The 27,930-nt window shown below is 42.4% G+C and overlaps 2 protein-coding genes across 2 annotated transcripts in view; both read right to left on the bottom strand.

Annotated features, from left to right (window-relative positions):
- Positions 1-27,930, bottom strand: part of LOC118218881 (NLR family CARD domain-containing protein 3-like) — a 159,616-nt gene that overhangs the window by 22,993 nt on the left and 108,693 nt on the right. The gene's annotated exons all lie outside the window — the stretch shown is intronic.
- LOC118218935 lies at positions 1,003-13,642 on the bottom strand. The gene is made up of 9 exons (XM_035401710.1): positions 13,527-13,642; positions 7,847-7,988; positions 6,997-7,107; positions 5,680-5,790; positions 5,018-5,128; positions 4,356-4,466; positions 3,036-3,146; positions 2,469-2,538; positions 1,003-1,655 (listed from the first exon to the last, which is right to left on the bottom strand). Exons 2-9 carry the CDS (start codon positions 7,903-7,905, stop codon positions 1,392-1,394), a joined length of 948 nt encoding a protein of 315 aa, XP_035257601.1. The 5' UTR covers positions 7,906-7,988; positions 13,527-13,642; the 3' UTR covers positions 1,003-1,391.

The following is a 27,930-nucleotide window of genomic DNA, read 5'->3' as shown; positions in this document are numbered from 1 at the left end:
TACAAGGCTACCTCTCTACCATCATTTGGAAAATCAGACCATGCCGCCATCTTCCTGATAACAGAATACAAACAACAGATGGTACGGGAAGAGGTGGTGTCGCGAGAGGTCAAGCGGTGGACCGCCCAATCAGAGGCCACTCTACAGGATGCGCTGGACGACGTCGACTGGGACAGGTTCCGGTCCACCTCTGATGACGTCAACGTGTTTACGGAAGTGGTGACCGGCTTCAATACAACGGTGGTGGACAAAGTTATCCCTACGGTGAAAGTTAAGTGTTTTCCTAACCAGAAACCGTGGGGTGACAGATCCATCTGCGTTGCTCTGAACGCACGCACCACTGCCTATAACGCAGGACTGGTGTCTGGGGACATGACGGAGTACAAGGCGGTTCCTACAGGCTGAGGCGAGCAATCAAGGATGCGAAGCATCACTACAAGGACAGAGTGGAGCTAAACTCTTTTTATGCACGTTTCAAGGCTAACAATGCTAACATTAGCCCGGCGGCTAGCACAGTTAGCGTGTATAACACAAGTTTCCCCCTGGAGCTGCAAGCTCACTTGTCCTGTCAGAGCACAATGTGAGGGGAGCCTGGAAACGGGTGGACACCAGGAAAGCAGCAGAGCCAGACGGAATCTCCGGACAAGACCTGCGCTGATCTCCTGGCTCCTGTGTTCACCACCATAATCAACCTCTCCCTGGCCCAGTCTGTGGTCCCCACATGCTTCAAGAGGTCCACCATTGTCCCTGTACCCAAGAACGCTTCCCCAGCCTGCCTGAATGACTACCGCCCGGTAGCACTCACCTCGGTGGTGATGAAGTGCTTTGAGAGGCTAGTCAAGGACTACATCAGCTCCTCTCTCCCCAGCACCTTGGACCCTCTGCAGTTTGCTTACCGCCCCAACAGATCCACGGACAATGCGGTCTGTCAGGTTCTGCATGCCACTCTCTCTCACATCGACAACAGGGGGGGCTATGTAAGATTGCCGTTCATTGCTAAACTGACTGACCTGGGACTGAACACCTCCGTTTGTGCCTGGATACTGCATTTCCTGACCGCCAGACCCCAGGTGGTTAGAGTGGGTAAGCACCCCTCAAACCCCCTCACCCTCAGCACTGGAGCCCCCCAGGGCTGTGTGTTGAGCCCGCTGCTGTACTCCCTGTACACAAATGACTGTGAGGCCCGGTTTGAGTCCAACACCATTGTCAAGTTTGCTGACTACACAGTGGTGGTAGGCCCGATCACCAACGACGACGAGAAGGCCTATCTCCAGGAGGTGGCAGACCTGTCACTGTGGTGCCAGAACAACCGTCTCTTCCTGAACGTCAGCAAAACCAAGCAGATGGTGGTGGACTTCTGTAAGAAGAAACGGCTGAGGACCGACACCCCTCTACAGATCAATGGGCCACCGGTAGAGAGGGTGAGAAATTTCAAGTACCTCGGTGTCCACATCACAGAGGACCTGACATGGACACTGCACACCGACACTGTGGTGAGAAAGGCAAGGCAACACCTGGATCACCTCAGACAGCTGAGGAAATTCAGAGTCTCCAAGAAGATCCTGAAAACCTTCTACTCTGCAACCATTGAGAGAATCCTGCTGGGGAACATCACCGTCTGGTACGGGAACTCCTCCTCTCTGGACCAGAGAGCCCTGCAGAGGGTGGTGCGGTCAGCTGAGCGTACCATGGGGACCACACTCCCCACTCTGCAGGACCTGTACCCCAGGAGGTGCTTAAGCAGAGCAAAGAGGATTAGGAAGGACTCTTTCCATCCCAACAACAGACTGTTTGACCTGCTGCGGTCAGGCAAACGCCTACGCAGCCACAGGACCAGCACTGAGAGACTTAGGAGGAGCTTCTTCCCTCAGGACATCAGTGCTTTTAACTGCACTGCCAGGACAACTGTCCTAATAGTATTTTCACCTCAAGCACATAGCACCTTTACCTCAATGTACACTGCAGCACCTTACCGTCCCACGGTTTACTTTGTATATTTCCTTATTCTTTCTTGTACTTATTGTATGATATATCATAGGTTGCACTGCTTCCTATGACATATTTTAGGACTTATATTAGGACTTACCTTTTTTTACTTATTTGGATTGCTCGTATTTTTTAAATGACTGCTCTTTATATTCTTTTCTCTTTTAATTTGTATTCATATCTTATATTATTTTATATTATTAGTATTATTATTATTTATTTATTTAGTTATTTATTTATTTTTTCTGTATATAATTATTATTGAAGCGTTATGTTGCACAGTCTACAAGGAGCCTGTCGCACCAGCATTTCACTGTATGTATGTTTATGCATGTGACAAATAAAAAGTAATCCGGTCTATCTGTGAGCCAAAGAGGGCCAGAGCACTCTACAACCTTAATAAACCTGATTAGATATTCAATCTGATTGTCTGAAAGTCAAATTAACTTCAAATATTGAAATAGGAAAAGAATATATCATACCTGCTTTGTGAAGAACAGTTTCTCTGAATTCATCTCATCTGAACGACTTAAATCCAGTGAGCAGTGAATCCTGTGAATAAATCATGAGACACAACTTAAACTCTTTTACTGCAGCTATAACTCACAGCACATGGAGACAGAGCTTCCAGTTAAACTCATCCTTTTACCTGACATAACTATAGAAACAAAAAGAGATGATATGTGGCTATATGGCAAATATGTGTTTTGTTACGCCGTTATTTGTCGTCAAAAATATGTAGTTGCACAAAACCTCTAAGAGGAAACAACGGGAAGCTCCTGCCCCTCCCTCAGCCTAGTAAACTTGAGCAACCCATCAACCCAGTATCTCGCTGTGTGAACGCAGGGTAACTCAAAGCACAAAGAGACACAGCTTCCAGTTAAACTCATCCTCTTACTGCAGCTCTAACTCACAGTACATGGAGAGAGAGCTTCCAGTTAAACTCATCCTCTCACTGCAGCTCTAACTCACAGCACATGGAGACAGAGCTTCCAGTTAATCTCATCCACTTGCTGCAGGTCTAATGCAATATGAACGTGTTTCATTACCTTTGATCACCTTTGAACTCTCCACTGAAGTAGACTGGACGATCCATTGAACGGTCACTCTTCATAGACAGACAGCTGGGTACACGTGACCCAGCCCTATCTACCTGGACCCTGTGAACAAAACATGGAGACAAAGGTTCCAGTTAAACTCATCCTCTTAGTGCAGCTCTAACTCACAGCACATGGAGACAAAGTTTCCAGTTAAACTCATCCTCTTACTGCAGCTCTAACTCACAGTACATGAACACAGAGCTTACATTTAAATTCATACTCTGACTGCAGCTGTAACAGTGCGATCACACAGTGAGTAACTCGGTTGATGAATTGCTGGAAGTCCATTCATCCTCTATGTAGCTGAGCGAGGCCCAGAAACACGAGCAACTGGGCAACTGAGCAACCAAAGTTGCCCTAAAAATGTTGCTCACAGTGTCACTATTTGCTGGCATCGCCCGACGACAGCCAATCAGAGTTTCAGGCTTCCTATTTTTCCAACCGATATGATACCATTTCGCAAATTATTATCCCGCTCAGTGAGAAAAAATGGACGAACAACTTATCATTATGGTACAATTACTCCCGCTGTTATACGTTTTTTTAAAAAAGAGTACAGGGATAAGCGTCTGAAAATGACACTTGGACGGCAGTTTCAGCTTGCTTGCTAGCAAGCTAGTCTGTGAGATAAAGAGATCGCTAGCTAGGCAGCTAACTAGTGAGAGAGATATGGAGAGATTGCTAGCCAGCTAGTGAGAGGGAATAGAGAGGTCGCTAGCTAGGTGGCTAACTAGTGAGAGAGATATGGAGAGATCGCTAGCCAGCTAGTGAGAGGGATAGAGAGGTCGCTAGCTAGGTGGCTAAGTAGTGAGAGAGATATAGAGAGATACATGGTTAACGAGATGGCAATAGCAAATATTTATGAGTGTCTGACATAACTATAGAAAAAAAATGAGATGATATGTGGCTATATGGCAAATATGTGTTTTGTTACGCCGTTATTTGTCGTCAAAAATATGTAGTTGCACAAAACCTCTAAAAGGAAACAACGGGAAGCTCCTGCCCCTCCCTCAGCCTAGTAAACTTGAGCAACCCATCAACCCAGTATCTCGCTGTGTGAACGCAGGGTAACTCACAGCACAAAGAGACACAGCTTCCAGTTAAACTCATCCTCTTACTCCAGCTCTAACTCACAGTACATGGAGAGAGAGCTTCCAGTTAAACTCATCCTCTCACTGCAGCTCTAACTCACAGCACATGGAGACAGAGCTTCCAGTTAATCTCATCCACTTGCTGCAGGTCTAATGCAATATGAACGTGTTTCATTACCTTTGATCACCTTTGAACTCTCCACTGAAGTAGACTGGACGATCCATTGAACGGTCACTCTTCATAGACAGACAGCTGGGTACACGTGACCCAGCCCTATCTACCTGGACCCTGTGAACAAAACATGGAGACAAAGGTTCCAGTTAAACTCATCCTCTTAGTGCAGCTCTAACTCACAGCACATGGAGACAGAGCTTCCAGTTAAACTCATCTTCTTACTGCAGCTCTCTAACTCACAACACATGGAGACAGAGCTTCCAGTTAAACTCATCCTCTTATTGTAGCTCTAACTCACAGCACATGGAGACAGAGCTTCCAGTGAAACTCAGCCCCTTACTGCAGCTCTAACCCACAGCACATGAAGACAGAGCTTCCAGTTAAACTCATCCTCTTACTGCAGCTCTAACTCACAGCACATGGAGACAGAGCTTCCAGTTAAACTCATCCTCTTACTGCAGCTCTAACTCACAGCACATGGAGACAGAGCTTCCAGTTAAACTCATCTTCTTACTGCAGCTCTAACTCACAGTACATGGAGAGAGAGCTTCCAGTTAAACTCATCCTCTCACTGCAGCTCTAACTCACAGCACATGGAGACAGAGCTTCCAGTTAATCTCATCCACTTGCTGCAGGTCTAATGCAATATGAACGTGTTTCATTACCTTTGATCACCTTTGAACTCTCCACTGAAGTAGACTGGACGATCCATTGAACGGTCACTCTTCATAGACAGACAGCTGGGTACACGTGACCCAGCCCTATCTACCTGGACCCTGTGAACAAAACATGGAGACAAAGGTTCCAGTTAAACTCATCCTCTTAGTGCAGCTCTAACTCACAGCACATGGAGACAGAGCTTCCAGTTAAACTCATCTTCTTACTGCAGCTCTCTAACTCACAACACATGGAGACAGAGCTTCCAGTTAAACTCATCCTCTTATTGCAGCTCTAACTCACAGCACATGGAGACAGAGCTTCCAGTGAAACTCAGCCCCTTACTGCAGCTCTAACCCACAGCACATGAAGACAGAGCTTCCAGTTAAACTCATCCTCTTACTGCAGCTCTAACTCACAGCACATGGAGACAGAGCTTCCAGTTAAACTCATCCTCTTACTGCAGCTCTAACTCACAGCACATGGAGACAGAGCTTCCAGTTAAACTCATCTTCTTACTGCAGCTCTAACTCACAGTACATGGAGAGAGAGCTTCCAGTTAAACTCATCCTCTCACTGCAGCTCTAACTCACAGCACATGGAGACAGAGCTTCCAGTTAATCTCATCCACTTGCTGCAGGTCTAATGCAATATGAACGTGTTTCATTACCTTTGATCACCTTTGAACTCTCCACTGAAGTAGACTGGACGATCCATTGAATGGTCACTCTTCATAGACAGACAGCTGGGTACATGTGACCCAGCCCTATCTACCTGGACCCTGTGAACAAAACATGGAGACAAAGGTTCCAGTTAAACTCATCCTCTTAGTGCAGCTCTAACTCACAGCACATGGAGACAAAGTTTCCAGTTAAACTCATCCTCTTACTGCAGCTCTAACTCACAGTACATGAACACAGAGCTTACATTTAAATTCATACTCTGACTGCAGCTGTAACAGTGCGATCACACAGTGAGTAACAATTGATGAATTGCTGGAAGTCCATTCATCCTCTATGTAGCTGAGCGAGGCCCAGAAACACGAGCAACTGGGCAACTGAGCAACCAAAGTTGCCCTAAAAATGTTGCTCACAGTGTCACTATTTGCTGGCATCGCCCGACAACAGCCAATCAGAGTTTCAGGCTTCCTATTTTTCCAACCGCTATGATACCATTTCGCAAATTATTATCCCGCTCAGTGAGAAAAAATGGACGAACAACTTATCATTATGGTACAATTACTCCCGCTGTTATACGTTTTTTTTTAAAAGAGTACAGGGATAAGCGTCTGAAAATGACACTTGGACGGCAGTTTCAGCTTGCTTGCTAGCAAGCTAGTCTGTGAGATAAAGAGATCGCTAGCTAGGCAGCTAACTAGTGAGAGAGATATGGAGAGATCGCTAGCCAGCTAGTGAGAGGGATAGAGAGGTCGCTAGCTAGGTGGCTAACTAGTGAGAGAGATATGGAGAGATCGCTAGCCAGCTAGTGAGAGGGATAGAGAGGTCGCTAGCTAGGTGGCTAAGTAGTGAGAGAGATATAGAGAGATACATGGTTAACGAGATGGCAATAGCAAATATTTATGAGTGTCTGACATAACTATAGAAAAAAAATGAGATGATATGTGGCTATATGGCAAATATGTGTTTTGTTACGCCGTTATTTGTCGTCAAAAATATGTAGTTGCACAAAACCTCTAAGAGGAAACAACGGGAAGCTCCTGCCCCTCCCTCAGCCTAGTAAACTTGAGCAACCCATCAACCCAGTATCTCGCTGTGTGAACGCAGGGTAACTCACAGCACAAAGAGACACAGCTTCCAGTTAAACTCATCCTCTTACTGCAGCTCTAACTCACAGTACATGGAGAGAGAGCTTCCAGTTAAACTCATCCTCTCACTGCAGCTCTAACTCACAGCACATGGAGACAGAGCTTCCAGTTAATCTCATCCACTTGCTGCAGGTCTAATGCAATATGAACGTGTTTCATTACCTTTGATCACCTTTGAACTCTCCACTGAAGTAGACTGGACGATCCATTGAACGGTCACTCTTCATAGACAGACAGCTGGGTACACGTGACCCAGCCCTATCTACCTGGACCCTGTGAACAAAACATGGAGACAAAGGTTCCAGTTAAACTCATCCTCTTAGTGCAGCTCTAACTCACAGCACATGGAGACAGAGCTTCCAGTTAAACTCATCTTCTTACTGCAGCTCTCTAACTCACAACACATGGAGACAGAGCTTCCAGTTAAACTCATCCTCTTATTGCAGCTCTAACTCACAGCACATGGAGACAGAGCCTCCAGTGAAACTCAGCCCCTTACTGCAGCTCTAACTCACAGCACATGAAGACAGAGCTTCCAGTTAAACTCATCCTCTTACTGCAGCTCTAACTCACAGCACATGGAGACAGAGCTTCCAGTTAAACTCATCCTCTTACTGCAGCTCTAACTCACAGCACATGGAGACAGAGCTTCCAGTTAAACTCATCCTCTTACTGCAGCTCTAACTCACAGCACATGAAGACAGAGCTTCCAGTTAAACTCATCCTCTTACTGCAGCTCTAACTCACAGCACATGGAGACAGAGCTTCCAGTTAAACTCATCCTCTTACTGCAGCTCTAACTCACAGCACATGGAGACAGAGCTTCCAGTTAAACTCATCCTCTTACTGCAGCTCTAACTCACAGCACATGGAGACAGAGCTTCCAGTTAAACTCATCCTCTTACTGCAGCTCTAACTCACAGCACATGGAGACAGAGCTTCCAGTTAAACTCATCCTCGTACTGCAGCTCTAACTCACAGCACATTAACTCACTGATTCATGCATTTTTACCTCTTTCTCGCAAGGCCGTGGGTTCCATCGTCAGTCTCAGTCTCCTCTGAGGAACTCATTTTTGAAACAGCGCCCCCTGTCTCAGGACACCTGAACACACCAGATCAGATTCACAAGTGGGTTCTGACCCAAATTGGCAGACCTGTAAATACACACAAGAAGAACACGATAACGCACAGACATAATAATACACACAGACACACACATACATCAAATCTCATAGAACAGACAGGGACAAATATAAACTTTTACAGTAGTACAATTCCCTCCAAAATATTCTGCACCCATGATAACAATTACTAAGACCATTGAATATAAAGATTACCAGTGCTGAGGTATATTTTCATTGTCCAACATATGGAATATATTTAATGATATAATGGAAACTACCAAAATGACACATTTCTCAGATGATACGACAATTTTACAAAAATTGTGCGTCACAATTATTGGCACCCCTGTATTCAGTGCTTTGTGCACCCTCCCCTCGCAGGGATAATGGCACTGAGTCTTTTTACATAACGTGTTATAAGACCAGAGAACACTTTGGGAGGGATCTTAGACTCTTCCTCCACCCACAATCTTTCCAGATCGTGATGTCTTTGTTGATCTGTGCTTATGGGCTGTGCTGTTCAATTGAGTCACAGGTTTTCAGGGAGTTTCAGAAGTCTTTAGCCTGTTGTAGCCATTGCACAATGATGCTTCTGCATCATTAACCTTTATTTGTAGATTTTAACGTGAATTTGGGGTCATTGTCTTGCTGAAAGATCCACTAGTTTCAGTCTGCTGGCAGAGGTAGTCAGGTTTAGGGCTAAATTGTCCTGGTACTTAGGTAGAATTCACGATGCTGCTTTCCTTAACAAGGGCCCCAGGACCAGCGTGAGCAAAGTAGCCCCATAACATTAAAGATCCACCACCGTATTTTTCTTTTCAGTATATGCAACCTTAAATCCATCCTACATCATATTCCTAGACATGGCTGTGAGGGGGGCTGGAACCTCACCCAGCATGCATTGGGCAAGAGGCAAGAAAAAACCCTGAACAGGTCACCAGTCCATCACAGGGCAAACAACATGCACTTACACACTCATACATTCAAGCAATTTAGTGTCTCCAATTAGCTTAACCTGCATGTATCTAAGTGGCAGCCATGATAAGAGCTGTTCGAATTCTCTAAATGCTAAGGAAAGGTGCTTCAATGCTTCCTATCATATCTCCTTTAGCATAGGGCACACTGGACCGTCCTTTACGAAAGGAAAGGAGATAATGCCGTCCCACAATTCCTTACGGCAGCAACATTTAACGTGAAGCACATTTCAGCCGTTCACGAAAACAAACGATCAACATGACTAAGTTGTGCGGTGGTTCTTAAGCTATTATATGCATAGGCTTATAATCAGATCATAATCAGCATATTAACCATAACACAGAAGTCTGTCTTTCAAGAAAAAGGGAGAGGAGACGTTTTTAGCTAGATTGTTTTTAATTCCAACATTCCACAGTTTGAAACTTATGAATGATGATATGTACAGCAGTAAATTTGTAGGCCTAACATGGTATGCCTATCTTGCATTAAATTTAATGAATTATTTTCATACAATAAAATTAATTGGGATTCATGTCGATAAATATGAGTGGACAGGTGGATGAGCGTGAGCAACCATTCTCAATGTGACAACCATTTCGTTTCACTTTTGTGACCGGTAGCCTATATTCCTTTTTTCAATTCAATTCCAACCCTGGTAATGAAGTAATATTTTTCACCGGGTTGTCCACGTTTATATAGCCTGCATGAAACAACACTGTAAGAATGCACAGGGCGAAGTAATTAAGATGCTCTTTCTTCTTCTTCTCATTCTTATTTTTCCTGCCGCCTATCCCACTAACAACATGTCTCCCCATTGGACATTTTACCGACATCAGCCAAATCTTGACTTACATGACCCATTTTTACTCTGAAACATTTGCAGTTTAAACAGCTAATTGGCATGTGGCCCGCGGGGGCCAGCCGTGTATAGGTGTAACGGGCTCCCACGGAAACGAGGGTTCGAATCCACCCGTGGGCAAATAAACAATCGTTTACAATTGATTTGTTTTTCACAGAAGTGTCTCAGATATCGCTACTTCTTTTTCAGGTTTGATACTAACATGATATTTGTTCTCCACCTCCGTTTTATTATGGGAGGATCAGGAAATCTTTTCTGCCAAATCAATACATGTAAAGTTTTCAAAGTATTTACATCAGATCAATTATTGCAACAGTACAAATAGGATTACAACATTACATATTACAATTCTTAATAAACATATAAACACAACAATAGCCAAGTATAAATGTAAAGCTATATTTGTATTTTCGTTCACAACAGTATTAGCAGGGTTTATATGCACAAGCATGAAATGGGATTGGGGCTGGGACTGGAGCAGGTGGATTTGCCGAGGCTGCAAGGTGACAACTGGCACACATGCAGTCGGACTCCTTGCAGTCACATGCTGCCGCGGCTGCTGGGTCTCCAGAAGCTCCTCGGAGCTCGGGTGTTAAGAGAAGCACTGGCATTGGTCTGCTTTTGCCAAGTACTTCATGGGCCACTTCTGAATCAGAAATTATATTTTTATATACAGTGAGCTCCATAACGTTAGGGACAAAGCCTTATTTTCTTTACTTGGTTCTGTACTTCATCATTTTAGATGTGTAATCAAACAATTCACATGTGGTTAAAGTGCAGCTATCAGCTCTCAGCTCTTATGAAAGATTATTTTAATACATTTTGATTTCACCCTGTAGAAATAACAGTGCTCTCTATACATACATACAACCCCAATTCCAAAAAAGCTGAGACAGTATGGAAAATGCTAATAAAAACAAAAGGGAGTGATAATGTTAAATATTGTAAATTTTATTTACCCTGTACTGTATTTAAAACACTACAACAGCACATTATTTGATGTTTTACCTTGTGAATTTAATTGTTTTTTGAAAATATACACTCATTTCAAATCTGTTGACTGCAACACGCTCCAAAAAAGTTGGGACAGTCGAGTGTTTACCACTTTGTAACATCACCATTTCTTTTAATAACGCTTATTAAATTTGGGCAATATTTTTCAAGTCAAAGCAAATTTAAAAATTACTGCTTTCTGTTTTATTTGCATTTAATTTACCGTCTCAACTTTTTTAGAATTGGGGATGTACATGCATATTTTCAGGGTGCCATAATGTTCAGGACAAATGGTTTCACGTGTGTTTCTGATTAGTCAGGTGTGTTCAATTGCTTCTCCAGTACAATTATAAGGTATGCCAATGGAAGGAAGCCATTATGAGGCTGGGATATATGAAAAAACAGTCAGAGACATTGGCCAACCCTTAAGCTTACCAAAGTCAACCGCTTGGAACATCATTAAGAACGAGAGCACTGGTGAGCTCAGTAATCACAAAGGGCCTGGTAGGCAAAGGTGGACCTATACAGTTTATGACCAAAGAATTCTCGCTATAATGAAATAACATTAACTCTAAAACAGAGACCTGGACAGTAAAATTTGGGGAGGGTTTATATTTTCATGGGAACTGTACATCATGATGCTGTATAAATGGTAGGTTCTTTATGCCCTTGACCTTATGTTTTGCCATTTTGATGCACAACCTTGTGTAGCTCTATCACCCAGTATTATCAAATTCTCAACATGAAAATTATTATTGTTATTATAATGATTTTCCACAGATCTCCCTTTTTTGTGTGCTGTCAATCCAGGGGATAGGGTGGGAGGGGTAGTTAATATGAATTGCATTACACAAATTCTGTATTGTCTGAAGGTGGAGGCAGCAATATTTGTACTGTGTCCTGTTCTATATTGAATAGTTAAACTGACTAATAATAATAATAATAATAATAATAATAATAATAATGGTAAGTATAGAAACATATAGATAGGAAAGAGTTTGTTAAGATGGCTGAATGACAGTACTGACAATGAACAATTATAGATGGCATTACTTATTGCCTTGACAGCAATAGTGTAATAAGTAATAATAATTTTTTTTTAAATGTATGTCCAGACCGTGACGTGTTACACGAGGCACATGTAAAGGGGGCAATACCATTAATGATGATGATACCAGCAATAATATAGTGAGGGGGAAATGAAACATATTGTAAATTAAACCCTAATATGATTGCAGGGCCATGGGAATAATAGCTGATGTATTGAGACACAAACTTCTTTATCCGCATGGGGACATTTCCCTGGCAGCATCTTACATTCACATTCACGAACACACTTGTACCAAGAAACATACTATCATTCACGCAACAGAAAGCCTGGGCAGCGAAATACATAGGCCTACATACCAATACAAATTGGACATACACACCTATTCAATCAATCTTGACTGTGAGAGAGCCATCCACACATATATTTGCCCTGTTCATGTAGTGCATGCTTATACACAGGGCCAAGTGACTTGAAAGAACTGAGGAAATATTGGGTAGCATTGCTTTGAGATACATCTTATGTCATTTCGGTGAGGCAAGATAGCCTATATTGTTTGTAGTATCGTAACTTGGCGTCATTTTGATATCAATACTTTTTAGTAACTTGGCATTTTTGTACGTTGAAAACGTGTTTTTTATGAGATTCCATATACGGGCAAGGTTTTTGCTCTGCGTTACGTCAGACTTCTGAGGCCTATTCGGACGCAGCCTTATCGTGCGCTTACCTGTAGGTGGACGCTTTTTCGCAATTTTCGCGTAACAATAGGTGCCTGCGTTCTTCCTTGTCCGTTAGCCCGATAGGCTATATAAGCAGCTCGAAACACAGCGCAACTTGTTACAAACACATACATATAGGAATTGTAAGGTCAGCTAACATTTTTTTTGTCCTAGTGGGAAAACTAGAAGACCATCGTCGGTTAGCCTAGTCAAAGATAGACGGACACCCCCAGTCTAAGCCTGCGAGAGTAGACAGTAAACTGTAGCGAGATCGTCATCCAGTGCCGAATTGCCCCATTTTATTCACTCGAACAGGGTAATGTTTATTAAATTCGTCGTAATATGAAATTTCACACAAAGGTAGTTTAATAACCCTAAATACCAGACACCTAGGCTACTTCCAACCCCCACGTCTTTTCGAAATTTTCAATAAAAAGGACGGGACCAACGCCGCGAGGGAGCGTGTCCGGGTTCTGGAGGGTGTCTATGAGTAAAATGATATCATACAGAGTAATCTCTGCCTAACACAATCACTCCACTGTATATTTTTCCTCAATATTGCAAACCACTTTTTGTTTAGTAGACTAATGGAAATGATTTCCTCTAAAACATGAAAAAAAAGTAACAACCCCAAAAACAAAATCAGGATTTATAGTGCAGTAAGTGTAAAAATGTCAACAACAAACGACAAGTCCTGTGACGTCCGTCTCACTAGGCTACCTCCTCACGTGGTAGAAGTGGTCATGGAATATCAAAAAACTGAAGTAAACTTTCTTTTAAAGGTTATTTTAAAAATTACTTTCTGGTCTAAACGGTATGTTTGGATTCCGTATGAGCTCTTAGCTTGTTAGGCTACGCATTAAACTCGCTATTTTATTGCCAGTTATCCGTTTTTCTGAATTACGCGGGTTAATGTGATTATACCTGCAGATTCCCATTCCTCCCCGCAGCCCTTTACCTTCAGCTTCTCTTACCTCAGTTCCACTCCACAACAGACTGCTTACTCCGTTTTTTACATTTAATTTTATTCCTTCTTTCCTAGGGTTTCTTCCTCCTCCGTTTTTAAAATGGCCGTAAGCTTCAGTTTCTCTTTGGACCTTTGGACCTTTCCTTACTCACCTGTCTACTGGCTCAACTGAATGTTCGATGGGTGGAGTTTTATATATACTTTTTATTAGCTGCATCAGTCACGGTATTTAATAAGTTATGCAGAATAAACAATTATTTCATCCCTGTAGATCTTTGCCAAATTTTAGCACATACAGTGAGCACCATAATTCATTGGACAGTGACACATTTTTTTGTTATTTTGGTTCTGTACTCTAGCACTTTGAGTTTGAAAGGATACAATGACAATGAGGTTGCAGACTGTCAGCTTTAATTTGAGGGTATTTTCATCCATATTGGATGAACCGTTTAGAAACAACAGCACCTTTTGTACATGGTCCCCCCATTTTAAGGTACTACAAGTATTTGTTGAATTGGCTTCACAGATGTGTTTGGTTAGGCAGGTGTATTCGTGTCGTTAGTGAATGCAGAAGAGAGCTGTTGATGTCTAGTCTTGATTCTAGACTTTGCAATTGCCTTTGGAGATTGTTGTTGGGGTGTGACAACATGAGGAAGACAGCAGTTTCGATGCAAATTAAGCTGGCCGTCATAAGGCTCAGAAATGAAACTCAATCAATCAGGAACATTGCATGGGCATGCCCAAGTCAACAGTTTGTTTTTAAGTTTGTGTAATTTTTGGTATTTTGTCTACATTTTCTTGTGCCTTCCCCAATCAACCGTTTCTTTTTTTCTCTTTTTTTTTGTTAACAATTTTTAAGGTTATTTGCCCTTCGTATACTCATCAAATGTGTTTGTGAAGTATTAAAATAAAATAATAAAAAACTAATGAGAGCTGACTTTCCACGATACCTGCTCTTACCAGTTCCACTTCATTTTATTCAAAATGCGCCACAAGACATTTTATTTTATTTTATTTGCATTTCAGGGCTGAAATGTGAGATCTGACCCACAGTCTCTTTCTCGAGTCGGGAGTATCTGGAGACCAGAGTACGGGGCGTGTCAAAAGCAAAATGGACGACGGGTCAAAAGCACGGTTCTAGTGGTCAATGATTTGGTGAGTCACATATATTATCCAATCAAAAGCATGATCCAAAGGCGTAGATGTATCAAGATTGTTTTGACGTTTCTGAGACAGCATATCTGTTTTTGTTGCTGGTCCTGGAGGTGAATAATAGGCTATGTCGGTGCGTAAATTATGCGCTTTCTTTGTCTTTGTCTAAACTACTTAGCCAATCTAATATGCAGTAAAGTCATGTTTGGTGGTGTTGGAGAGCTAATATCATGAGCAGTTAGATGGTCTCATTCTATGTTGAGAATGTTGTCATTCAAAGTTTATGTGTCACATGAAAGTGAAACGCCGATCACAGAAATTTAGCTATTCAGCTGTTACACCTGAAATTGTGAAGATGGCGACACTATGTTTGAACAGTTGTCTGCATCCAGTGCTTTGGGTGCTGTTTGGAATAAAAATATTATTATTATTATTATCAAATATGATTTTTACATTGTAAAATAAATGGTACTATTGTGCTAAACTTTATGCAACCCACAGACATACAGTACATTAATTGGGAAAACATATGCCTGGATAGTTTTGTAAGATTAAAAAATGTTTTAATAGGGCAAAATATTTGCCATTATTATATGTATTTATTTATTCACCGCCCCACCCCTTTTTTATATCAAAAGTATTGATGTCAATACTTTTAGAAGCCTAGATTTTGCAAGTTTTAATTATAGGCTTATAGACAGTGCTTTGTATGGGTGAGTATCTTGGCATTTTTGTATGTTGAAAACATGTTTTTGTTGAGATTTCATTATGTACTGTGTTTTCTATGAGTAACTGATAATAATGGTAAGAAGAGAGAGTGTATCCACACAGTGTTTTTTCTGCTCCCAAAGTGATATAATGGTACAACGTTTCGACCTCACAGGTCTTCGTCAGGTACATCAACCAGAACATGTGACTGGGTGGAGATATAGACCAGGATGTGGGCAGGTCCATAATAGGGCTATTTGATTATGACCCTGGTTTTCACTCAAATTATAGCACAGAGACCTCAGACAGAGTATTGATGATAATAATATATCAGTTCTTATTCTTTTAGACTTGAGTGCTGCATTTGACACCATAGACCATGAAATACTAATTAAGAATTGGGTTGGTCTCTCAGAAACTGTGCTAAAATAGTTTTAGTCACATTTGACAGGGAGGACATTTTATGTCTGTCTAGGTGACCATGTCTCGAAGAAGGCTGAGATTACTTGTGGAGTTTCACAGGGATCGATACTTAGGCCTCTACTCTTCACTCTGTATATGCTCCCCTTAGGCAAAATTATTGGCAAACATGGTGTAAAATTCCATACCTATGCAGATGGTACACCGTTATATATGTCTGTAGGGCCAGATGACGACAATGTTTTTAATACATTGGTTGACTGTCTGTCAGACATCACTAGCTGGATGCCCAAAACCTTCCTGAAATTGAATGAGGAAAAAACAGAGGTTCTTCTTGTAGGTCCAGGCGTTCAGAGAGAAAAACTTGTAAATAAATTCTGCCCTTTTGGGATAAAATCTAAACCAAAAGTAAAGAACTTGGGGGTCATTTTTGATTCACACATAAACTCAGTGACAAAAACTGCATTCTTTCATTTAAGAAACGTTTCCAGAGTAAGACCTTTTCTCTCGCAGTCAAATTCCAAAAAGCTAATACATGCATTTATCAAGCAGACTTGATTATTGTAATGCTGTTTTTGCTGGACTTCCAAAAACAGTCAATGAATAGACAATATTCAAAATGCAGCTGCAAGAATACTGATCAGGACAAAAATGAGAGCTCACATTCCCCCTGTCCTTGCTACCTTACACTGGCTACCTGTGGCTTTTAGAGTTGATTTTAAAGTTCTTTTACTCGTTTTTAAAGCACTAAATGGCTTTGCACTTAAATGTATATTGCTTATCCAAATATGTCCCAAATAGAGCCTTAAGATCCTCTAGTGCTGGTCTGCTCAAGATTCCAAAGGCAAAGCATAAACAAAGTGGAGAGTTAGCCATTTGTTTTTATGCCCCAAAGATGTGGAACACTCTTTCAGAACATATCAGATTTGCATCATCAGTTGACAGTTTTAGAACACAGCTGAAAAATTATCGGTTTTGTGTTGTATTATTATGTATTTTAATTAGGGATCCAAGCAGCGAAGCTGCTCAAACCCTATTATTTTTGGTCAGATTATTCTTATTATTTATTTTTCTCCCCTAAAAGTGTTTGTGCAGCAAAAACTGTAAGACCTATGAACATAAAACTTGACAACATGGTCCCAAATTCCCCCCACTACCCAGGCCCCAAAACCTACTGTGCCCATAGGTGGCACTGTAATAATCAAGTTTGCATTTTGGCTCATATCTCAAGAACAGTGTGGCCTAAAGTCAAAATTCTTTCTTCATGTCAATCTCTCAAGTCATGTGCATCTTTGCTCCAATGGTCTTCTGCTCTAAAAATGTCAAATTTTGCGACTTTTCTCAATTTTCTCAAAAACCTATTTTCAACATCTCGTCAGAAACCATTGACCCAGTCATCTCAAAACTTAGTCAGGATCATCTACAGACTTCACAGATCTTAAGTTGTTAAAGAAATTTCGATATGTCAATCCGTTTCCAATATACGAGCCAATCAATTTTTATCAAAATGCCTAAGTACAGTAGATGTCTTGTATCTCGTCAACGCATTGTCTAATTTTCATGAAACGTCACACATACGAGATTCTGTGGAGGATCCCCAAACAAACAAACAGACCACTAGGAGGTACTATAACTAAAATGGCTTTTTTTTCAATGACAAATTTTCAGAATAAATTCAAATTTGGTACAGTGGCTCATTTTTCTAACTTTTGTCAAAATATTGCTTTGATAACTTTATCAATGTGGCTGCCAGCAACCAATCAAAATTTAGCAACTTCTAATTTCCATTGTGAACATCGACATGAAATTTAGTACAGACATTTATGACGTCATGAAGAAGGGGTGTACAAAACCTTGGAGCAAACAGCCAACAGGTGGCGTTACAGCAAGGACTTTTAGCCTGTATCTCAGGAGTTACTTGACCTAAATTCAAAATTCCTTTTTCTTCTGTTTCCTATAAGGGACTTTTATCAATTTGCATCATAAATTTCACTTTTTTATTATTCATATTTTTCTTAAGAAATGTTTACGTTGCTTGGAGCCTTGACAATTCAACAGTTTGAGTGCATGAATTCGGTAGGCCCAATCAAGGATGCTCCGTGGTGCTGGGGGTTAAACCCACATCATGACATGCCGGAGGTCCCCAGTTTGAATCCCGACATAGGCTTGGCCTTCTGAACAACTGGTGAAGGGTAAACCGTGCTCCTGCATCAGTGAGCTTACTGTAGCCGGTTTTTTTTGTTTTTGAAAAGCATATGATTTTTTTCAAATATTGTCAGTTACCAATGTTGTTGCTCCTTTTCCCATTCTCCAATGACCGGAATGACCAGGAATTTTCAAATATAAATCCCCAATTTCCAGTGCCAAATCTCCAATCTCTAATTAGCATCAAATTGCACAAAAAGTACATATGTAACCCAAGTACCAAGGCTATATAATGAAAAGTTACCTCATTATCTAGCCTATGTGTCAAAATTTCCTGGGCCTTGAGTATTTTTGTGTGTCCAAAACATGCCTTCCCAAATAGCTCAGTTGTAAACTGTTTGTCTCTCAGTCCTTTGGTTGAGGGTTCAAATCCCGGTAGTGGTATCATTTACTGCTTCAAGTCTTCATTTGATCTGGATCTGGGCTTGTGTTCCTAATGGGCATTGTCTGCCAAATCATTTACACTGCTATCTATCAGAATGGCACTTGAAATAAAACATAACTCCAAAATTCGCCCGCATATGAACACTGCGTTGATCGCAGTATTGCTTAAGCCTGGCAAAGACCCAACCCTACCCTCCAGCTATCGTCCCCTATCACTTATCAATACTGACATCAACATAATTAGCAAAGCTTTAGCCACCAGAATTGAAACAGCCACCCAAATCATAATTCATCACGACCAAACTGGATTCATCAAAGGACGACATTCATCAAACAATATGTGCAGACTATTTAATTTAATTAATGTCATCAATCAACACAGTTTAAAAGCAATAATTACCTCACTGGATGCAGAGAAAGCATTCGATAGAGTTAACTGGACATTTCTATTTGCAACATTACAAAAATTTGGTTTTGGAGAATCATTTATTCACTGGATAAAAATACTTTACACCTCACCCATGGCTACAGTCACCACGAATGAAATAACATCACAGAGCTTCACACTACACAGGGGGAATAGGCAAGGATGTCCACTCTCTCCCTCTCTATTCACTTTTTTCATAGAACCTCTTGCTGCAGCAATCAGACAAAATGAAAATATTAAGGGAATTATAACTCATAACACACACCACAAGATCAGCCTTTACACAGACGATGTGATGTTATACTACAAGATCCTAAAAATTCCCTCCAAGAAACCATTAAACTCATCAAAACATTCTCAGAAATATCTGACTACTCGATAAATTGGACAAAATCTGTAATTTTACCCTTAGAAGGAGATGATTGGAATGCTCCAACACAGGAATCGACCCCCCCCCCCCCCCCCCCCCCCCACTGGAAATATCAGGTACTTAGGCGTCAACATTTCCCCCAAGCTGTCCAAGTTATTCCATCTGAACTTTAACCCATTAATAAAAACAATAGAAGATGATCTACAACGATGGGTGAACCTACCACTTTAATTGGAAGAATAGCAACCGTCAAAATGTCAATTTAACCAAAAATCAACTCTCTGTTTACTATGATCCCAAACCAACCCACCACCAACTGGGTCAACTCCCTAGATTCAATAATAACCAAATTCTACTAGAAAAATAAAAAAGCCAGAATCAAATTAGGTACTCTTCAAAAAAATAAAAATCAAGGAGGACTCGATGCACCAAATTTTCATAATTACTACTTGGCCAACCAATTGCTATACATCTATAAACGGACTCACCACACCCAACAAAACAACTCATGTATTGATATCGAACAAGAAGCATGCTGGGAAATCTCACCATCTGACCTACCATTCCTCAATATAAACATAAAACACCACACCGGCTTTAAGAACACTGTAATTTCTACAACTCTGACAGCTTGGTGGAAAATCAACAAAATCACAAACTCCACTTTGACACCCTGCAAATACACCCCAATCTGGCATAACCCTGACTTCCAGCTCAACAAAACTCTGCTGAATTTCACCACATGGAAACAAAAAGGTATTACACATCTCCACCACATTTTTCAAGAGAACACTTTAATTACTTTTAAAGATCTAATCCAGAGATATGGCGTTGGGAGAGACCAATACCTTCAATATCTTCAGCTAAAATCTGTCCTGAAATCTGAAGTCAATATAATGCTGAATGACTTGCAGCCACCATTATTAATAACAGAAATCGACAAAATAACATCTCTGAAGAAAATTCTTTCTAAACTATACAAACTACTAACACATATGGACTCTACAATACACCTCCCCATTACAGGATGGGAAGTAGATTTGCCCATTTCTCCCAGCGCCGACTTCTGGCAACAAATATGCACCAACACATTCACCATGACTGACAACACTAACTTACAATTAATTCAATTCAAGGTCATCCACAGAGCACATATTACTCAACACAGGATGTATAAAATGGAACTAGCAGACACTGGCATATGCTCACACTGCACTCTAAACACTCAATTATTTCCACGCTACTTGGCTATGCCCACCCATCCAACACTTTTGGCACATAGTCACTAAAACATTATCCCGTTTCTTGGGTTGCAGTATCCCACTATCTCCCTCCCTCTGCCTACTTGGAGACACATCCGCGATCAATTCAACAACCAAGAACACCAGGCCCATACTCACTGCCCTAACTGTCGCCAAGAAAACTATCCTAGTACATTGGAAAACAAGAAATATCGTAAATACTGTGCAATGGTTGAACCTTCTCACAGAATACATATCATTAGAAAAAACATCAGCTTCTAGCCACAATCAAATCACAATTCAGAGAAAACTGGGAACCATTAATTAATAATCTAAATTTATAATCCAACCAAAACGAACCAGTTAGCCAACCCCCCCCCCTTCTTTCTCTCCCTCTCTCTCTCTCTCATACACATTACACACTTACACACAGTCTAACTTGATGAATACACACTCACCTTTCATGTTCATTACAGGTTCACCTTCTCCTTTTTTACTTTATTTTTCCCTGGCCCAATATACCCAGATAAGCTCACGACAAATTCCCACTTTCTCTTGTCATGCCATCCAAGTTCTTCTTACATATTCCTACATATTCAGTCCTACATATGACACACACACATACATAAACACATGTCCGCATACACCACGCACTCCACAATCCCTCCATACAACTTTACCTCTCAATTCCATCCCATTTGTCTACTTTTCTTTAAATGATCTTTTTTTTCTCGCTCTCTATCCTTGTTGTTTTTTTTATTAAGTAGCAATGCTGTCATTATTATTCTATTTTTGTTTTCTTTTCTGTTTGCTTGTTTTTTTTTCATTTTTGAACATGATTTTTACTTCTCTTGAGTGTTGATTTGCCTTTCGATGGATGTTTCCTCATTTGCTTTTGTTATATTTTCCTTATAAAAATTGTTTAGGTAAAAAAAAAAAAGCCAACACTGAATCTATAATTTTACACAACATAGAAGGTCCCTTAAAAATAAGAAACATCAGTGTCCCTGTTCTTGCTGAAAGCATGCAACCATTTATGATGTCTACAACAATGACAATTTGATGATACTCGTAGAGCAACAGTAATACACAAAAAACCAACCTTCATGCTGATGCCTGTGATGCTCTGACCAGAGAAAGCTACTGTAACCCATCTAGTGACAAGTTATTACAAGGCTAGCTCTCAGAACTCTCAGAACGTTACAGCTTCATGTACTTGCTGTGCTTATTCTGTTATCGGCCTTTGTGAACAGCCCAAACAGTGGATTCTGGTTCAAGCGAGGAAGTGCCCATCAGACCAAAACTCATTTCCTCAACTACATGTGTACTTATGCCTTAGTAATTGCAGCGGATATGGCTGTAAACTAAAATGTTTTACAAATAATTCAGACAATGTTTGATCGATCAGAGAAACAGTTTTCATGTGTATATGAGCGCACATAGTGAATCACTGCCCATTCTTTCACTGCTCTGCCTCAGTTCCTGTAGATTCAGTGGCAAACCTGCAGTGATTAATGCACTTCAGACTGTGTTCTGCGGTGTACAGCTGCTTGGAGGCTTAAGGTAGTGAAGGGAAGTGTATGTTTCTGTATTTCTGTGTGCACTCCTGGCCACTTACTGCAGCCTGCAGCCTTGTCCCAGTCTCCACATTCCCAGTTACCGTGGCGATGAGGGAGAGGAGCAATGGAGAGCTACGGGGAGGATGGAATGCAGCTCAGGGCCGTCCCGAGTGCACTCCTGAGAGGACCCGAAACGCTCTGGCACCCACCATGGTGATATACCGCCCCCGTCCCAGGCACTATACTGTGCTGTTGTGTTGTGTGCTGAGATGCCTAATTACTGATGTAACATGCGTGTGTGACCACAGACAGAGCCTTCATGCCTGTGAGATGTGACCATATGAGGTGTGATGCTTATAAACTACTATCAAGACTGAGATAACTTAGTGAGTCTTTGGAGAATGCCACTGCATGCTGTGTAGTGGGTATTTCCCTGGTGCATATTGTATTAAATTCTGTTACAGTGGGAACATGTCGTCTGACCTGATGATTTCCTGTCTGCCTCATGTACCTGCTTTGAGTGGTTCCTATCAATTCAGAGACTATTTGGCATATTGTATCGTAGTTAGCATTTCTTATAGATGTGTCACGGGTTGCAGTGTGGTGGACCCAAATGCAGACTTGGACAATTGTGTACCTTTGAAGGTATTGTGTACCTTCAAAGGTACACAATGCAGCAAGCAGTATCGTAGTCAGTTCGTGCAAAGATCAAAAACCAGAAAAATCCACCGGGACAAAAGTACAGAATCGGAAGGCAAAAATCGAAGTCGTTAAACAGGCAGAGGTCAGAAGAGGAATCAGCAAAACAAAGTCGGCAGGCAAAAAATGAACGACCGGTTCGGCGTCCAAGAAATTCTTGTCAGCGCCAGAGTCGACCAACGCCTGTAGCCTGAGGGGTTGTTGGTCCTGAACCAGTGTGGCATCGAGCAGCGGGCTAGACTGGGCGGTAGGAGGGGAAGTGGTACGGCTCACCAGGGTCCCCACTCTAATATCTTTTGGCCGAATAGGACAGGAGGATAATACGTGACCGGCTGTGCCACAGTAAATGCGAAGTCCCGTCCTGATTCGCCGCATACGCTCCGTTTGCGTGAGGTGGGCTCTTCCAAGCTGCACTGGCTCCTCGCTGGGCGTGCGGGGCGCGGTCGGACTCGGGGGTACACTGATGCCAGGACCGGGACTGGAACTGAATTTCGCTGAAGGGCTCGCTGAGGGTTGGCGTCTGGCCGTCTGGCCGCTGAAGGGCTCGCTGAGGGTTGGCGTCTGGCCGTCTCTCTGCGGCGCTCACGGAGGCGGTTGTCCAGCTTGATGGCCAGCAGCGCGATCAGGGCATCGAGGTTGTCGGGATCGTCTCCTGCAGCCAGTTCATCCTTCAAAGCCTCGGACAACCCGTCTCTGAAGACCCCCTGGAGCGCAGTGTCGTTCCATCCTGATTCCGCAGCGATAGTCCGGAACTCAGCTGAAAATGCCGCCGCGCTGCGCGTGCCCTGGCGCATCGACAGCAGGCGCTGATTATAGTCTCTCCCGCAAACGGGGCGATCAAAGACTTCTCGCATTTCTGCAACGAAACTGGAGCAGGTGAAGTTTGTAGGAGGTTGGCTCTCCCAAACTGCTGTGGCCCAGTCTAATGCAGATCCTTTCAGCAGCCCCACGATGCAAGAAATCTTTTTCCCATCGTTGTTGTAAGTGGTGGGTTGCTGGTTGAAGGTCGAGCGAACGCTGCATTAGAAACGCCTCGCACTTCCCCAAGTCTCCAGCGTAGCGCTCCGGAGCAGGAATGTGCGGCTCCCTGGGCAGGAGGGCTGCGTGGGTGTAGAGCTGGACCGGGTCGGGAGGAGCCGTCGGGGCTTCGGGAGCGGGAGCCGGGAGGCGGGTGGTCAGCTGCTGCATCTGACCAGCGAGTGCTGTCAGCGAATACCGGATCTCACGGAGGGCTTGCTCGTGCCGTCCCACGAGTGCTGCCTTGGCTGGCGAGGGCGTTGCGCAGGTGCTCTGGGTCCGCTGGGTCCATACTGGCCAGATTGTTCTGTCACGGGTCGGGGTGTGGTGGACCCGAATGCAGACTTGTACAACCGAGTGTCGAAACTCCCGAAGGAGATGTTTAATTCAAAGGTACACAATACAGCAGGCAGTCTCGTAGTCAGTTCGTGCAAAGATCAAAAACCAGAAAAATCCACCGGGGCAAAAATCGAAGTCGTTAAACAGGCGGATGTCAGAACAGGAAATCAGCAAAACAAAGTCGGCAGGCAAAAAATCGGTGGTCGGGTAAACAGGCAAGATCAAAACAAGAGTCAGACTAACGAGAGGTAAACGCTGGAAAGGCACTGTAAACAGGAGGCACAATCTGGCAAGGAAGAACAGGGAAACAGAGAATATATACCAAAAGAACCAGGTGAGTGAAATGAGAGATAATTGAACGGAGCGTGAACATGCAAACAGGGAACAGGTGAATGGAATGAGTGATTAGCCAGTGTGTGAGAATGCGGCCAGAACAGGTGAGAGTGATCAGCTGAGGGGAGAGAGAGAGAAAGAGAAAACCACGCCCATACTACAAAACCGAAACAAAGATTGTGCAGGAGAAAAGCAGATAGTCTAAAAAGTGAAGTGACAACAGAAACATAACAAGATGCTGGTAAGGTGTAATTTTATTGAAATTAGGCTTGGGGCTGCTGGATGGCTCATTTAGTTAAGGCCCCACGCTGAGGTGCATGGATGAGCCTCACGGCCCCGGGTTGAATCCGGACTGTGCCAGTGCCGATTGTGGCCGGTAGCTCCACAGGGCGACCCTAGCTGCCCTCTTCAGCCTTGCCCCTGCCATGCCCATGTTCTCCAGAAGGTAGAGCACTGACTGGTAGGTGAACCCCCAGCGTCCCACCTCCACTGGATATACTGTCGCTCTCTAACCGACCTCCTTACACTCCTTACACTCTCACACTCCGCTGCCAGGTCGGAGTACTTCAGGCGTTTCCGCTCATAGGCTGCTTCTGCCCCCTCCTCCCATGGGAGGGTGAGCTCCATAAGGAGCACCACCCTCACCTGAGTGGACCACATCTCCATATAAGGAGCACCACCTTCACCCAAGTAGACCACATCGCCATATAAGGAGCACTGCTCTGTGTCCCTGTGCCGGAGGCCTCCTCTGTGTCCCTGTGCTGGAGCCGTCTCACAGCCTGACAGACCTGCTCTGTGTCCCTGTGCTGGAGCCGTCTCACAGTCTGACAGAACGTGCCGGAGGCCTCGTTTGGGTGCAGCACAGAGCGGACGGTCTCATCTGCACCAAACCATTAGCGCAGGTTCTGAGGAGAAGGCAGGGTGTCATAATTGGCCCTGATCAGGAAGCTAAGCCTGGCTTGTGGTATCTTCCACCAGTCTGACCCACTGAGCGATCTGTCCTCCACACTTTCCCACGCTGTCCATCCTCCCAGACCACCTTAACAAACTGCTAAAACCTGCTACCTCTCCTGCGCTGTCCATGGTGGGATGACTCGGAGTCTTCTGTGCCCCTCTGCTTCCCTGCTGGGGGGGGTTGTGCCCCTCTGCTTCCCTGCTGGGGGGGTTGTGCCCCTCTGTTTCCCAGCTGGGGGAGAGCAGTCAGGTAGAAGCAAACTGCAAACATAGAATGCATATCAGGCCACTGCTATATGTACTACAATTAAACCATCAGTGAAAGCCCAGGATATACTGGTATATTTATAAATCAATGACAAACTATGTTCTACAACATATACACCAATTTACCCACCAAGATATAATTTCTGATTAACAATGCTGTACATTTTCAGCTCTCATAAAACGCCAGTAGTACAGATTCTGATGTAGTCAGCTTCTTAGCTTACAAAGGAGATGGTACAGTAGAATGGGCACATCTAATTTGTTCAGGTGCAGGGCATAAACAATATGTAGAGTTTGAACAGACTAGGCAGAATGTGTCATTTCAAACCGATTGGAATAAAAATAATCACATTATCAGAACAGACAGAGCCACAGGAATACCTAACACAAACGCAATTTTCCCCCATGAGGAATAAGACGGAATTTTGGAAAAACAGAGTTGCTAATAAAAATGATTAGCATGGCTTACAGGCTCGTCATGGAACAGAAATTATATAAAATGACACCAACACAACAATCCTGTAATGTAATTACAGTATCACATTTTGCAGTAAATTATTGACTCATCAATGTTCAGTCCAAAAGCTCTTATTAGATGCCACTGTTTTTAAGTTTGGCCTTACAATCCTTCCAGCTTCTCCCATTTTTATGCCTGGATTTATGATATGGTCAATCACTGTGGCTCTAAATTCATTCAATACAGCAGCATTTCTTCTACCTGCTTGACCACAACCTCAGCCACAGCCTCAGCCACGACCCGTCCATCAGTACCAACTGCATTGGGCTGCTCCATGTTGTCAAACACTGCTGAATGTAGTGCTGTAAAACAGCCTTTTATGTTGGGATTATCAATCGTGCTGCAATGCGACTCACCTGGGCAATGTTGCTGGAAGTGATGAGACAGAATTGCAAACATCTTGATTTCATTTCACAATCTGCATGTCTAGCAATAAGCATTGGAACATTGTACTAATAGGAGACGACTGTATTGTGAAAACTGAGTGTGATTTAGAGTTGTGCACTTTGTGGGTAGGTACTGCAATTAGTGTCTTAGGGTAAGAATTTTGCCAGTCAGTTTGGCAAATTGAGTTTTCCACATTGAGCCAAAGCAATCATAACATACTGTAATGCATTTGTAATGTGTGACTGCAGATATCAGAAATGCATCTGAAAAAATGAGAAAAACTGTAGGGTCAAAGGAACATCTCAGAGACTGGATGTCATGCAAACCACACTTCTGCCCTGATTTTGGCTTAGTGGTCTAATCCATTCAACTGATGTGCAGCAGACCCAGGTCAAACCTTCAGGAAAACCATTATTTGAGAGGTAACATAAACATACCAGCTCAATAGACAAGCAGTGCCTTTTCAAAATGTATTGAGTTGTGGTTACACTACAGCAACATAAGCAAGCATTCACCAGACACTACACAACTTCTCTTATAATGGATTTTATTTCCACTACTGTCGATGAATGTCATTGCTTCAGCTGCAGATTTTAGCCCCATGCTGATCTACTCAAATTGAGCCCAAACATAATCCCATACAGAATATGAAATAAGTACTACTGTGTCACAGGAGTTCAATACATCACACAATAATAAATCACAACAGCAAAACATTTGATATTTTTATAATTCAGGTTTAATCATTGCATATTAGTGTCTGAAAATACAGAAAATTAAAGCAAAAAAAAAAAACAATCCTAAAAGAATTAATAAGGAAACTCAATCCATCATTGTTTACAGTAATGAAAGGAAATAAGTACACTGCAGTGATCATTCTGCATTCTCCCTATCAGCTGCATTTTCCAACAGAAATTTGCACATTGGAACTCTTGTGAAAATGAATGAAAGCAACTGTAAAAACTAGTAAAATGCACATTTAAGTGGAGGAGTTTGCCACTGGATTCTTTTAAAAAATATGCAGATACAGGAGATAGAATTATTACTTCAAAAACAATTTACACTGCCATCTTTTGGCATTATTACTCTCAATGTTATATTAATGTTTTAATAATCAAAAGTACATAAACACACCTTGAATATTTTCAATATAAATTAATTAAAATGTACAGAAAATCACATTTAGACAATGAGTGCTTAACCTGAACTGCTAAAAGATAATACTCTTATGTACAGGGGTTAGGCTGTACTGAGGTTATATATATATATATATAATATTGGGCACAGCTGAAATTGCACTGGTAAGGCATTGATCAAGGAAGGTTGCAAGTGTGTCGATGAGTGTGTGTGTGTGTGACTGGGTGAGAGTGTGTTTGTGTGCGTGAATTTGTGAATGTGTGTGCATACATGCGTACGTTTGTGGGAGTGACTG

Source organism: Anguilla anguilla, chromosome 19, assembly GCF_013347855.1.
Source record: "Anguilla anguilla isolate fAngAng1 chromosome 19, fAngAng1.pri, whole genome shotgun sequence".
NCBI classification, from domain to species: Eukaryota; Metazoa; Chordata; class Actinopteri; order Anguilliformes; family Anguillidae; genus Anguilla; species Anguilla anguilla.
This window is presented reverse-complemented; position numbering and strand designations above follow the sequence as displayed.

Coding starts and splice junctions, on each gene's coding strand:
- LOC118218935 (XM_035401710.1), bottom strand. CDS start 7,905: ATGAGTTCCTCAGAGGAGACTGAGACTGACGATGGAACCCACGGCCTT. Junction 5,791..6,996: donor GAGTTCAAAGGTGATCAAAG/GTAATGAAACAC, acceptor TTTTGTTCACAG/GGTCCAGGTAGATAGGGCTG. Junction 1,656..2,468: donor AACTGTTCTTCACAAAGCAG/GTATGATATATT, acceptor CACCCTCTGCAG/GGCTCTCTGGTCCAGAGAGG.